General features: G+C 39.4%; 1 protein-coding gene across 7 annotated transcripts in view; it reads left to right on the top strand.

Annotated features, from left to right (window-relative positions):
* The window catches only part of TMEM63A (transmembrane protein 63A), a 28,714-nt gene extending 16,183 nt beyond the window's left edge, over positions 1-12,531 (top strand). For 5 of the 7 annotated variants that reach the window (XM_032443803.1, XM_015857239.2, XM_032443804.1 and 2 more), the window contains 10 exons: positions 1,118-1,271; positions 1,730-1,836; positions 3,459-3,545; positions 4,145-4,207; positions 5,218-5,380; positions 5,807-5,912; positions 8,226-8,393; positions 10,281-10,396; positions 10,791-10,850; positions 11,439-12,531. In XM_032443803.1, the coding sequence (XP_032299694.1) occupies positions 1,118-1,271; positions 1,730-1,836; positions 3,459-3,545; positions 4,145-4,207; positions 5,218-5,380; positions 5,807-5,912; positions 8,226-8,393; positions 10,281-10,396; positions 10,791-10,850; positions 11,439-11,606 (1,192 nt within the window). In that variant the 3' untranslated portion in view covers positions 11,607-12,531. Of the gene's footprint in view, positions 1-1,117; positions 1,272-1,729; positions 1,837-3,458; positions 3,546-4,144; positions 4,208-5,217; positions 5,381-5,806; positions 5,913-8,225; positions 8,394-10,280; positions 10,397-10,746; positions 10,851-11,438 lie in introns of all 7 variants that reach the window. The other 2 variants (XR_004306740.1, XM_032443807.1) reach the window with 2 other exon arrangements.
* The last annotated feature ends 626 nt before the right edge of the window (positions 12,532-13,157 follow it).

Here is a 13,157-nt window from a genome sequence, read left to right on the forward strand (position 1 = left end):
GTTTTCTACCCCAAAGTTCTGGCATCTGCTTTTTCTGCTAAAATGAAATAAGTAAATAAATGCATACATAAATAAAAATAAAGCTACATCAGTCTGTACCTCAGCATTTCTTTTTTCTGAGGCTCATGTATACCTGTTGCTGAGGTCTGAGGTGAGGAACTTGATGTTAGAATGGAATATTTTCCAAGTTTGTATAGGACTGTTTTTGTTTGTTTGTTTTTCCTTTGAGGAGCTGCAGGACAAATATAGCTTGATCCACTCTGTGAGCTGTGGTCTGTCTGCCACCATCTTATATTGACCCAGTAACTTTTACCCATCACTTACAGGAGAGAGTATGGAAATGCATGAATTTGAATTAAGCTGTTTCTGTGCTATCTTCTGTTGTGCATACAGGTTAAAAATGACTATATGTTTTCTACTTGCTTAGGATTCAAAGTAATGCCCTGTTCATATGACAGTAGATTAGTTGTAGCATCTCTGTTGCAAGTTAGGCATAAACAACTGGGTTGTTTATTTTTTCCCTTGAAGAAGAGGAGAAACAGTGATTTGCTGTGGGTTCACCATGATAGTTGTCATCACTGGGGGTGATAAAGAGCTTCTCTGTCCCTGTTTGGTCTGTTTTGAATGGTTGGCTTTGGCTGAGGCTCAAATTGTTCTGGTCCTCTTGGGAACTGTTTCAGGAAATATTAAGAACTTCACCTGTGTAAGACCTTACTTTTTAAGTCACAAGTTCTTGGTAGATTCTGTCTCTGAGAGCTGTTCTCAGTATAGTTTCAGTCTCTTGTTCTAACTTTCTCAGTTTAATACATAGGTACAAAACAGAAATTGCTTCATCCCAGGTCTTAGCTACTGTGAACACTGAACAACCTGAAGGTGTTATAAAAGACTAAAAAAGTTATCCTGCTAGTTATGTTATCACTTAATGAAACCAGTGCAACCTCTCTTATTTCTAATAACAACTGGAACTTTGTTTATACAACTTGTTTGTATAAGTGAGGTGCTTTGTTTATATAACATTGAGGATATGAAAAAGCAGTGCCACCTGCTACTTGACAGGTAATACGTGCTTTTAGCAGCAAATGCTTACTGTTTTGTTTTTTTTTCTTTTTTTCCCCAGGAATAATCTTTCGGTGTATGGGCTGAACTGGTGGACCAGATGGTGGGGCATTAATTTGTCTCTTCTTATTTTGCTGTTTTTTCTTACTACTCCATCCATAATCATATCAACCATGGACAAGTTCAATGTCACTAAACCTATTCACTACCTTAACGTGAGTATTGCCATGTTTGGATATAGCTTTATGTAGGACCGAAATGTTATTAAAGGGATAGATGTATAGTTTAAAAAACTAAACATCAATGACCTTAAGCTAAATTTGTTGAAATTTTCAGAAGATGCTGACTTAAAAATAAATAAATAAAATAAAAGTACACCTGTATATACATATATATGCACAAACATGCATGTATGTCCAGAATCAGACACTGCTTCCTCTTTTATTCCTTGGTAAGCTTCCATTTCTTGTTTTGCACACAAGTGCTGAGCTTTAACTCATTCTGAACTTAATCAGATTCAAGCTTGAATCTGAAAAAGATATCCATAGTCTGACCTGCTACCATTTACAAAAAGCTAATTATTGCAGCCTCTGTTCTTCTAGCACAGCTGCATTCAAATGCCCTTAACATTTACATCCCTCCACCCCCACCCCCTTTTTTTCCTTCCCATCAGAATCCTATCATCAGTCAGTTCTTCCCGACACTCTTGCTCTGGTCCTTCTCAGCTTTGCTGCCAACAATTGTCTATTATTCAACACTGCTGGAGTCCCACTGGACAAAGTAAGCAAAATCTTCCTGTGTTTTGGCCTTATCATCTGAATTACTAGGGGAAGGGGTGTGGAAAAAGGAGAAACACTCAACTGTTTATGGTGCTTTGTTTTGTTTTTTTTAATCTGCGGACCTCTTGTAGCAGGGAATATCATCTTTTCGTCTCTTTCTAATACTGTAACCAATGTTTTGGAGTTATTCTACTTGTAGCATTGAGTACAAAACTGACCAGATGATTTACTTTTGCTCCACCTTCACACACACTGTGTTTGAAGCTTAATTAGAAAAAAAATGCCCCTTCAACAGGGGCATGGGTAGTACCTCAAATCTCCCTGAGGGATTCTTATCTCTGGGAAGGTAAGACTTGGGAGTTTTGATCCGCTATAAGCTGAGAACACTGGAGTCTCAAATCCTATTTTGAGGGCTTCAGCTACTGACACACTACTTACAAGAAAGCCATCGTTCTTGTTATTTTGCACAAAAAGTGATCTGGATGTAACAGTGCACAAATCTGTGCTGTCATATATTGCTAGTGGTGATCTGAGAAGACCTACAGAACCGCAGTCTGTCAGGTCTGTTGACATAAGATTTTCCAGATACAGTTGGGCTACTCAGAGGTGTCAAGTGATGTGTGCTGCTAACCTGGAAGAGCTCTGTATGGCCTTGATTAGTGTACTGGGTTTCATGCTCAGTTTACTTATGACACTGCATACTAAATCCCAGTTGTACTAGCCTTTGTTTAATCTTTCACCTACAGCCATTGTTTATTTTTTTTTTTATTTTAGGGTCAAATCCTTTTTATTTTTTGTACCATTCCCTTCCAGATGTTGTGTCTGGAATTTTCTGTAGATTTGTCAAAGTTGTGTGCATTTTATCAATGTTTTTTATTGATAACTGCACTTGGCTCATCGACTTTGAGCCATTTTAAATTGATTGCAAGTTGTCTAGAGTTGCTAGTGATAGCAGATCTGATTTCAAGCCTCAATATAGTTGTACTAACTGATATATCTCGTAGTACTCAAAGGCTATGTGATCCTACAAGGCCACTGTAGTTCCAAAGCCTAATTTGATACCATCTTTAAGAAAGTCTGTGTTATTTATGGCTATCTCTGCAGTTTTCTGGTGACAGTTCATCACTAGAAAGATGTTCTTGCTGCTGTAGGAGTGGTAACATGTTAGTAATGTATGATGTTCTCAAAGTGTTGATGTTTGGCACAGTAGCTTGTCTGAGTGTCTGGTTTCCTGAAGGTGGTGCCTTTCTGCAAACTGTCTAATCTCTCCTGGCATAAGGTTTGGAGAGAAGTTTGTTTACAAGCTGTTGAGAGATGAGTATCGCTGGATGACAAACCAGCTGTGTGATGGGTGCACATCTCCTTGCTTGCTGTGTAGGACTGTAGTCTTGTTAATCCAGCATCTGGATTAATGTTCTAAAATATTTTCTGTGCCCATGAAGATACTGAGAGCCTGCTTGGTCTGAATCAGTGAGTGTCTTGTTGGCATTTCTGTTGCGATTATCTTGTAGCACTGCGATATGGCGGGGGAAGCTGGATGTCATCTGAGTGCTGATGTTTTTTGGGCAAAATTTGTCATGCGTGGAAGGCTTTCATATTAATTTCTTATTGTTTTTTTGGTAGATCTGCAGAGAACAGGATAATGATGCATAAAGTCTACATATTTCTGATCTTCATGGTATTGATTCTGCCTTCCCTTGGTCTCACTAGGTAAAGTCATAATTTGGTAATGTTTGAATATTTTAATAATATTCCTATAATATTTCTGTAATATTCCTTTGTTTGCTAGTTGAGGTATAGATAGTGTACCCTCATCCTTTTTCAGAGTGTCTGCTGATCTTGTCATTATACATTAGATTTTAGTATTACGGTATCTCAATGTTCACCTTTCACCTGAGGATCTTTTAGCCCTTAATATCTCCAGAGTCTGATTTCTTGTAGTAAAGGGATCTCTGACAACAAAAGATAATTTCTAGTTGGAAGTTGCCCATACTGATACTGCCAAGAGCCAAACTTCCTACTCTTCAGTTAGTTTTTTTCTTTTTTTTTTGCACTTGTACAGTGGTTAACTTTTCCCCAGCTAATAGGGTAGCATGTATTTACCTTATCTATATGATGGCTACTAAAAATGAATCATTAAATCTAAAGCATGAAGTAGATGTTTGATTATGCATCTTTTTTTTTCCCTGCCAGCTTATGATTACCAGTAACTGTAAAGCTAAAATAGTATTCTGAACTACTGTAAGAGAAGTATTTTGACACAATGAATAACAAATAAACGCTGAATTAAATTAGTTGTCTTTTTTCAGCCTTGATTTTTTCTTCCGTTGGCTGTTTGACAGAGAGTCATCTGATTCTGCCATTAGGCTGGAGTAAGTATTAAGCAACTCCTTCTTGCATGATTATTTAAAGTGCTTTTTATCTGTGACTAACTTTGGTTAGTGTGTATTAAAGTTAGCACTGGGATGATGCTTTCAGAATGATGTTTAACTTCCAAATATGAGAAATAAGAGTAGGAGACAGTGCAAATGCCTTTGTTGTGAAGAAGTCCATACTTTTTCCTGCTTTTAGTGTGTGCAAAATTTCAATAGTTATTTTTCCATGTCCTCAAAAAATTCTGTAGAAGATGCAAAAAGGCAAGATGGGGTGAAGGGACTCAATAATGTAGTGAGGGTTGTTGCATATCATTGATGGGACAGTCTTCCTAAAGACTGCTGTGAGATAAAATAGCTGCAGCAATCCATCGACTCACTTCTGGTTTTAAGAACTACAGATTTTTTTTATGCCAGTACTGCAAACTTGCAGATATTGGTTATTAGAAGCTCTTGTGACTATGGGCTGGACACAGTGGCTGGTATGTGAGGTGACTGGAGGGAAAGAATAGGATGCAGTTAGTAAGGAATGACTTTTTTTTTTTCCCACTGCTATTTCAGATCAGTAACAAGAAGACAATTAGGAGTTTCTAAGCTGGCAGATAAGACTGCTATAGGATAATTTTATCTTGTCTTGTCTCAAGTTGCTGTTAACAGACATCAAATGATGTGCTCGTCTGCTATCAGCCACCCATCAGACTGCACTGTCTCATTTCTTGAGCGGTTTATTCCTTATCCAAACTGTGTGACTCAGCAAGTCTTCTTACAGGCTAATTTGCAGTAGCACTATAAAAGTATGCTTTTACAGTAGACTGCACTTACTGCCTTTATAGCTATATTGTATTCTTTTTTGTTTTTGTTTTTTTTTCCCAGCAAGATTATTAGACTTCTAGCTACTTCTCATGGTGTCCTGTGCTTCTCCTTATGGAGAGAGATTTCTAGAAGTGTATATATGTTCTTTCTACTTGCTTTTCTGCTTTCCAGTCACTGCCTGATGTCTTTCCTTGTAGATGTGTCTTTTTGCCTGACCAGGGAGCATTCTTTGTGAACTATGTGATTGCCTCTGCTTTTGTTGGCAATGGGATGGAGCTGCTGCGCCTACCTGGCCTCATCCTTTACACCATACGCATGATAATGGCCAAGTCCAGTGCAGAAAGGAAAAATATCAAACAGGTATTAGAGCCTTTTCCTAGCAATGGGAATATTGTCCAAAAGCTGTGGCACCTTGAGCTTCCTTTACTGCTAAAGCCAACACAGGGACCAGTATAGATACAGTGAGCTGTGCAGTGAGATGAAGGTTCTGTGTTTGGCACAGCCACTTTTCACCTTGTGGTTTCATGTAGTTGCTTCTTGTAATTTAAAACAATTTTGAGGAATTCATGTAAGGCTATGAAAGTAGTAATGTATTTTCTGTAGGTATAGCCATTTAAAACATGTAGTACTAGTGCATAATTGCTGTTAATACCTCTCAAGGAAATAAGTGATTTCTCCTAGGAGGGTTTAAGAGAAGGTGAAATGTTGCTTTAGTCTGTCTACATTAACTTCTGACATGTTGGTAGATGTCCTGAGAGATAAGAGTGCTTTGTTTCTCCTTCCTAGCAACAGGCATTTGAATATGAATTTGGAGCAATGTATGCCTGGATGTTGTGTGTGTTCACTGTCATCATGGCCTATAGCATTACATGCCCCATCATTGTCCCATTTGGTAAGTTTCCAATGAGCTGTGGGCCCTGCATAAGTGAGGTTGAGGCAGTTGGGAGCTACAGAAGACCCAAATCTGGGTTCTTAGCGTACCCTTCAGATGGTGATCACTCTTAGGACTTTCATCTACATTTCCATCCCTTCTTGTAAGGATAGAAGATGGCATATTACTTATTTCCTGTACTGTTTTGGGAAACTAAAATTGCATTTGATGAATATTAGATACTTGTTTTGAGTGCCAGCTTGTTAGCTCTGTTTTTTATCAGTTAAAATTTTCTGTTCTGATTTTTAACAGTTAAGCGTAGGATTTCAGATAGGCTTGGGGGTGAGGGATTTATTTTTATCGGTGGGTTCTTGAGGTCTTGCAGAAGCAAGCTGCATAAGGTATCTAGCTTGAAGGTCCAGTTAAAGCAGCCCAACTTGACTTGAGACATTCTGATCCCTAAATCCTTCAGATACATTTTAAGTAACAGTTAATTGTCTTGAAGTTTGACTGAAATATTTAAAGAAAGAACAAGAAATAGTTTGTTGAAACAGTAGTAAGAGACTGGAAAATTACCTGTTCTTTTCCATTGCTGCAACCTCTGTGTGTTGCCAACCATTTCTTTAAACTACATGTCCTGAATGAAAGAAGAAGTTGTGGTCATTACTGTCCTGTTGATGGTGGTGTGCTCCACAGTCCTGACGCCAAGGATGTGACCTAAGCTGTCTGCTTTGTTTGCCATGTGATCTTAGTCTTGCCCTTGGACGAGAAGGGGAATACTGTATTGCTCCCATAGCCCTGCTGGCTTAGGCTACCAGCTAATTAAGAGTGCAGGACTCTCAGAAGGTATCAAAATCTTTCAGTCACAGGCTACCTTTTTCTAGGAAGTTTCCTTTGCTCTGTATCACAAACAAAATGAAAATTTATGCCTTAAATTACTTATTTATCCAGATTTGAGTATTTCTTTGCTTTTTGTGTACCAGTCATTAAATCCAGTATTAGCATGCAGAAATCATACCACTGTCTAGAACTCTCAAATAGTTGCCCATTTTCTTTGGCTGTGATCTGTACTACGTTTCATTTTATTGCATCTCTTGTTCATAAAGATTTTTTTTTTCTGTATGAAGAACAATTTCAGCAGCTACATTTTATTTCCACTCTCAAGCATGTTGTACAGTCATTTGATAGTATTGGTATGGTCTTTTTTTAATCTAAAACTTTAGAAAGCTAGATGCAATATACTTAGCTAAATCAGATATTTGTCAGAACTATTTCAGTCTTACTGGGAGAGTGTGACCACTTTTTAAGCAATATGGTTTATATTTATTTGCACTTCTTTGTGTGCAATGTAAATATCAGAATGTGCTACTGTGTATGCGAGCTGTTGTAATTTGTAGCTGTCACATCTGTAAGTGTTTTGTTGAGGATGAAACACAGCTGATTTGAAATCAGTCATGAATTTATTGAAGGCTGAAGGGCAAACACAAAGCTGCTGTTAGACCTTTCTTCTTTACCAATACTATGTAAGGAATCACAGAATCACCAAGGTTGGAAAAGACCTACAAGATCATCCAGTCCAACCATCACCAATAGTTCTCACTAAACCATGTCCCTCAACACAATGTCCAAACATTCTTTGAACACCCCCAGAATCAGTGACTCCACCACCTCCCTGGGCAGCCCATTCCACTGCCTGATCACTCTTTCAGAGAAGTAATATTTCCTAATGTCCAGCCTAAATCTCCCCTGACTCAGCTTGAAGCCATTCCCTCTAGTCCTATCACCAGTTACACAAGAGAAGAGGCTGACACCCAGCTCACTACAGCTTCCCTTCAGGTAGTTATAGAGAGCAATAAGGTCTCCCCTGAGCCTCCTCTTCTCCAGACTGAACAATCCCAGCTCCTTCAGCCACTCCTTATAAGGCCTGTGCTCCAGACCCCTCACCAGCTTTATTGCCCTTCTTTGAACACACTCCAGCGTCTCGTTGACTTTCTTGCAGTGAGGGGCCCTTTTTCAACTTAGCCCAAACAGTGATTCCACGTGCCAGCACTAGGAAGGAGCTCTGGATGTTCCCTGAGAGCACGAGTGGGTGACGAAGTCTGAGCAGGGGGGGGGGGGGGATGGTGAGACCTTGGGGGTCTTGGCTCTGCCTCATGTGTAACTCTAGGAGCAGTCTGCTGTCATGCAGCTGTATCTCATTGGAGTTTGGCGTGTATCCACCATTAGTATTTGAGTTTTGGTTCACTTGTTTAGTGCAGGTTTCCTCACAGAATTGCTGCTTTTATTGCATTTGTAACCCCCCTTCTCCTTGTTTCTCTCTTTTTTTCCTTCCAGGGTTAATATATATGCTCCTGAAGCACATGGTTGACCGTTATAACCTTTACTATGCATACCTCCCTGCTAAACTGGAGAAGAAAATGCACTTTTCAGCAGTGAATCAGGCTCTTGCAGCTCCAATTCTCTGCCTTTTCTGGCTCTATTTTTTTTCTTTTTTGAGGTTGGGTAAGTATAACCTATTTTCACTGAGAAGGATCCCATATAATGTGTTTTACCTTCTCTGCTCTTGCAGCACTGATGGCAAATCAGTATGCTTCATAATGTTTTTCTAGCATACCAGTAGTTAAACAATACTGTTGGCAGACTGTCATTTGACTTTAGAGATAGCTCCCAGTGGATTTAGGAGGCGCTCAGAACTACTGCTTTTGGCTGTCCTTGGGTTTGAGCAGCTGTTGCTGCAGTAGTTGTATGCTTGAAAGCTTGTTTTTTCCCATGTTTCAAGAACTATTTTTGCAAGCAGGAGGTCTAACAAATTCATGTCCTGACAAACAACAGCAGAATTTCTAGAGCGTGCTTTAGGAAAAATTAGCTACAGCAATTGGTGTGTCTGTAATTGTAATGAAGGAAAACCTGACACAGTAAAAAATCTCTTTAACAGAGTTTCCTGGTTCTGTACCTGTGGTAAGACAACCATTCACCATGGAACTTAATGATGGAAAATAAAGACTGAGTTCTTATGTTTGGCTCGGTTTAGTATAGAAGTGATGGGAACTTGGAAGTTTTGATTTCACAGCTGCTGCTTGTGGCAAGGGGAAGGAAAGAGTGGGAAGAGTGCTTTGCTTCCTTATCTACAAAATACATGGCAGTGCTGTCTGCAGTCCAACCACTGTCTCCTGGGATCTTCATCTAAGTACCATGATTCTCTAGATCTGTTGACAGGGACAGTTTACAGCTGGTAAATACCATTGTAACATACAGTTATACAACCAACTCCTTCCAAAGAACATTCCAGAATACCCATAGGGAGTTTATTTTCACTTCCTTTTTCTGCTTGAACAGCAACATCTATTTTATTCTTGGTTGTTGTTGTTTTTATCTCTAACCAATCCATACAGATCTGTTCATATGACCTACTATGAACTTGTTTGTTCTGTGTCATTACCTATGCTGGTGTGTTACCACAAAAACAAAACAATAACAAAATATATATATATATATATATATATATATTAAATTTTATTAAATTATTTTTTTGGCCAAAGAAACTTAGAAACAGATGAGTTAACTTTTTTTCCTCTTAATGCTTACTCAGATAATCTTTTCTGCAAAATGTAATTTCTTCAGAACGCTTCCTGGGTGTACCTGGAGGATAATTGCTGTATTCACTGTCACTGTTTTCTTACTAGTCTCCTTCTAGATCTTTTTGTGTTCATTGCATGCTCCTACCACACCAGCCCAAAGAATCCCACCTTGCTTGTTCGTGTTTCCTCAGCTTTTTGTCTTCTTTTCCTTGGATTCTTCCTAGTTCTGTCCATACTTCTGGTGCAGTGCCTCATAGTTTGGTTTTAAAAGGCCAGTAGTACAGAAGAACTTTATTGTTTGGTATACGTACCTGAGACTTGCTTTTTTGGTAATAGGGTTGTACCACTGACTGCTAACCAGTTCGTATTCATCAGCTGTATTCAGTGGAGCTTCAGTCTTATTACTCGCCTGTAATCTGTGAAGGTCATTTTTCTCCTTTGGGTTATTTACAAGCCATTCAATTTAGTGCCATCATCATGCTTAATAAATACATTCTACCTATAATATTTCACAGATCATCAATAAAAGCATTTTAGAAGTGGATCCGGAATAGATGACTGAGGGATGAGGCAAAGGATGTGAGCTTTGGTGGTCTAGTTTTACAGCTGCCTTTCTTGACCGCTGGGAAAGTGGGTTGTTCAGCAGTTTTACCAGCCAATGAGATTTGTGCTTACCCAGGCTCTCCAAGCTGAGGCTGGAAGTGGATTGTCTGGTCCTCTAAGGAAAAAACATGAGGCTTCTGAAAATAGGGAAGACAGAATGTGTTCTTCTTGCTATGTATTTTTATATTGTATTCTCTCTATTTTCTAGGCTTTAAAGCACCTACAACAATGTTTACACTGCTAGTTGTCAGCATCACAATTGCTGTTTGTGTGGCTTATACTTGTTTTGCATGTTTCAAGTACCTGAGCCCACTGAACTACAGGGTAAGTGATGGTTTGGTAACACCTTTTGACACCAGGTTACACACATAATGTAGTACCAGCCATTTGTGTGGAATTGTTTCTTGCCTTGTCAGCAGCAATGCCCATCCACAGAGGTGCATTAGAGTGAGATGACCAACAAGGGCTGATCAGTAGAGGTGGGTTATTCTGCACAGTGGAAAGTGTGGCAATGTTAGCAAGATCTGAGAGGAAAGAGCAGTGTGGGAGTGAATGAAAGAAAGCTAGAGGCGAGTTCATTACGACTCTGCAGTAGAGAACCAGCACTGCCCAGTGATTTATTTCTGCAGGTTTTTAAATGCTTACCATTTCTTAATATTGTTTTGACTTCACAGTTTTATATTCTCTCACCCTTTCCCTCACCTGTTACTGGTTACAGATAGAAGAAGTGCAAGGTGAAATTGGAACCGCAGATGTACGAACCATTCCAGCATCTTCTGTAAGAAGTTAAAAGTTACTAACATTCTCTTACATTTCCTAGAAAAGCTTAATTTCGCACCCTGAAAACAGCTTGTGTAGGATGCATTAGTCTGAATGGACTGTAGGACCTCCTATGTGTTGGTGGGACCAGCAAGTTCTGCAGTTGGGCTCTTTGACTGTTCCAGATGGTGTTCCACAAGTACCTTCGGCTGAAACTTTAGGAGTAGTTGCGATGTACTACTTTACACTGTGTTCTGGGCCTTACATCAGCCAGTACCTAACCTCTGGACAGCAGTCAGGTGTAGGCAATTGCCACTGCTTTGTGACTTTGAAGTTGTGACGTGACCAGCAGGTCTTTGCCTTGATGCTAAAAAGGCTGTGGGACTGAGCTAGTAATAGAGGTCTTTGTGCCACAGTCTACACATTGTGCACATTCAGGTGAGTGCTGTACCAGGAAGCATCCTGTAGGATGCAAAAGGCCTTAGTTGTTAAGGTGAAGAATGGGAAATGGATGAAGAAAAGAATGGCAAGGGAAAAAATTGTCCCAAGTAGATTTTCCCAGTATACTCAGAGAGACTAGTAAAATCCTTAACGCTTGTGATTTCAGATGTACGTCCCTCGAGTTTTGCAGACTCATTCTACAGAAAGGACGATGTTTGCCCATGAGGAGAAGCAAACATACGGTACCATGGGCAACGATACTTCAAGTGCAGAAGTCAAAACCACCTACTCTGCCCAATCAGCAATTGAAAGAATAGTAGAAGGATCCATTTGAATACCAAGGACTAACACAAGATGGAGCACTTGATCCAGGGTTAGAAGAACTGATTCCCCACTATCACCTATTAAGAATTCTGATTCACAGATTACTGCCTTCAGAAGAGATACAGAAATGATTCATTGTGTGGTCTGCAGCTGTGCTTGGAGATTAAAAAGCAGATGTCTTGGGACTGATTGTTTACCCTGCTGACTACAAGCATTGCAAAATAAATATGTTGAACACGGAGCTGCCGATCCTCAGGGACTTCATGTCTGCTATTCCATTACTTTCCTCACAAAGATAACTTATGCTGCATATAGATAACTGATTACCAAAGCAAATGCAGCTCTATTACCAAATGTTGTTTATTTATTGAAAATGATTCTGATGGTTTTTTTTTTTAAGCTTTAGTATTTATAAACTCCTTGGTATGTGCTAAATCCTGAAAGCAGTATCACATTTGGTAAAAGTTCTGTTTGTGTGGGAGCTGAGGATGGTGTGTGGAAATCTTTCCTCTTGCCACCCAAAGTAGCTGGTATACACTTGAGCACTTTTATTTTCCTCAGATGAGATGAAGGAGTTACTGTGCACTTGGATACTAAAAACGCCAAAGCACGAGACTGGTATAAAGAAGGGAGACACCTACCTGATGCTGCTTTTATATGTTTTTGGAGAGCACTTACGGTATTAGGTTTTTGTTCACTGTTTTTAAGGACCTTCCACAATGATTGTTCACTTGCCAACAATAAAGGATGAAAACATTTTATCTTTCTTTTTATCTTGGTCCCTGGGTGTTTATTTATTTTTTTTTCTGATGCGAATATAAGCTGTAACATACTGAGATTTTAAATTAAATAGCAGGTGCCAATTTATTTCAGAGTCCATTGCATCAAGGTGTAACTGGTAATCACAAGGCAATAAAACACTGGGTTTAGAGACATTTCAGACTCATATTTTTTTTTCTTTGCATATTGAAAGAGTTGTTTGGTTGTTTTTGTTTTTTTGCTGTCTTCCAATGTGATCCGCACCATACGCTGTTCGTAAGAGCAATGGCACAAGGTTCACAATGTTCCATGAGAGATTTGAATACCTTTACTTTTCTTGAGGGGATGAACCTGTGTGGCTTGTGGGTAGGAAGATGATTTTGACATTCCAAAGCCCTGCTCACTGCTAGGTTATTAGTTCCTGAATGTGACCTTCATTAGTGTATCTGTGAAGCAGCAACACTGTATGGTTGGAGCAGAATTTGTGCCGCAGATAAATGTGTGCAGATGCTTATTGTCTTACAGGATGGCCTCTAATTTCTTGGGACCAGTGGTTTGGACAACTGCAGAGCAGGAGGCCTGCCATGCTGCCAGGAAGACCCTGCAGAGCTCTGATAACCCTGGTGACAATCTTATCCTGGTAGTTAGATGTGCGCATAACCCCTTCTTCATGAGAGGTAAGTGAGAAGCCCTGTCTAGCAATGGCACAGATTTGTGTCACTTTTCTTTTTGCTGTCACTTCAGTATTGTAATTAAGTGAGGGGGGACTTTCAGGGTGGTGTGGTTTGTTTGTTTCTAAGGA

Source organism: Coturnix japonica, chromosome 3, assembly GCF_001577835.2.
Source record: "Coturnix japonica isolate 7356 chromosome 3, Coturnix japonica 2.1, whole genome shotgun sequence".
Lineage (NCBI taxonomy): Eukaryota > Metazoa > Chordata > Aves > Galliformes > Phasianidae > Coturnix > Coturnix japonica.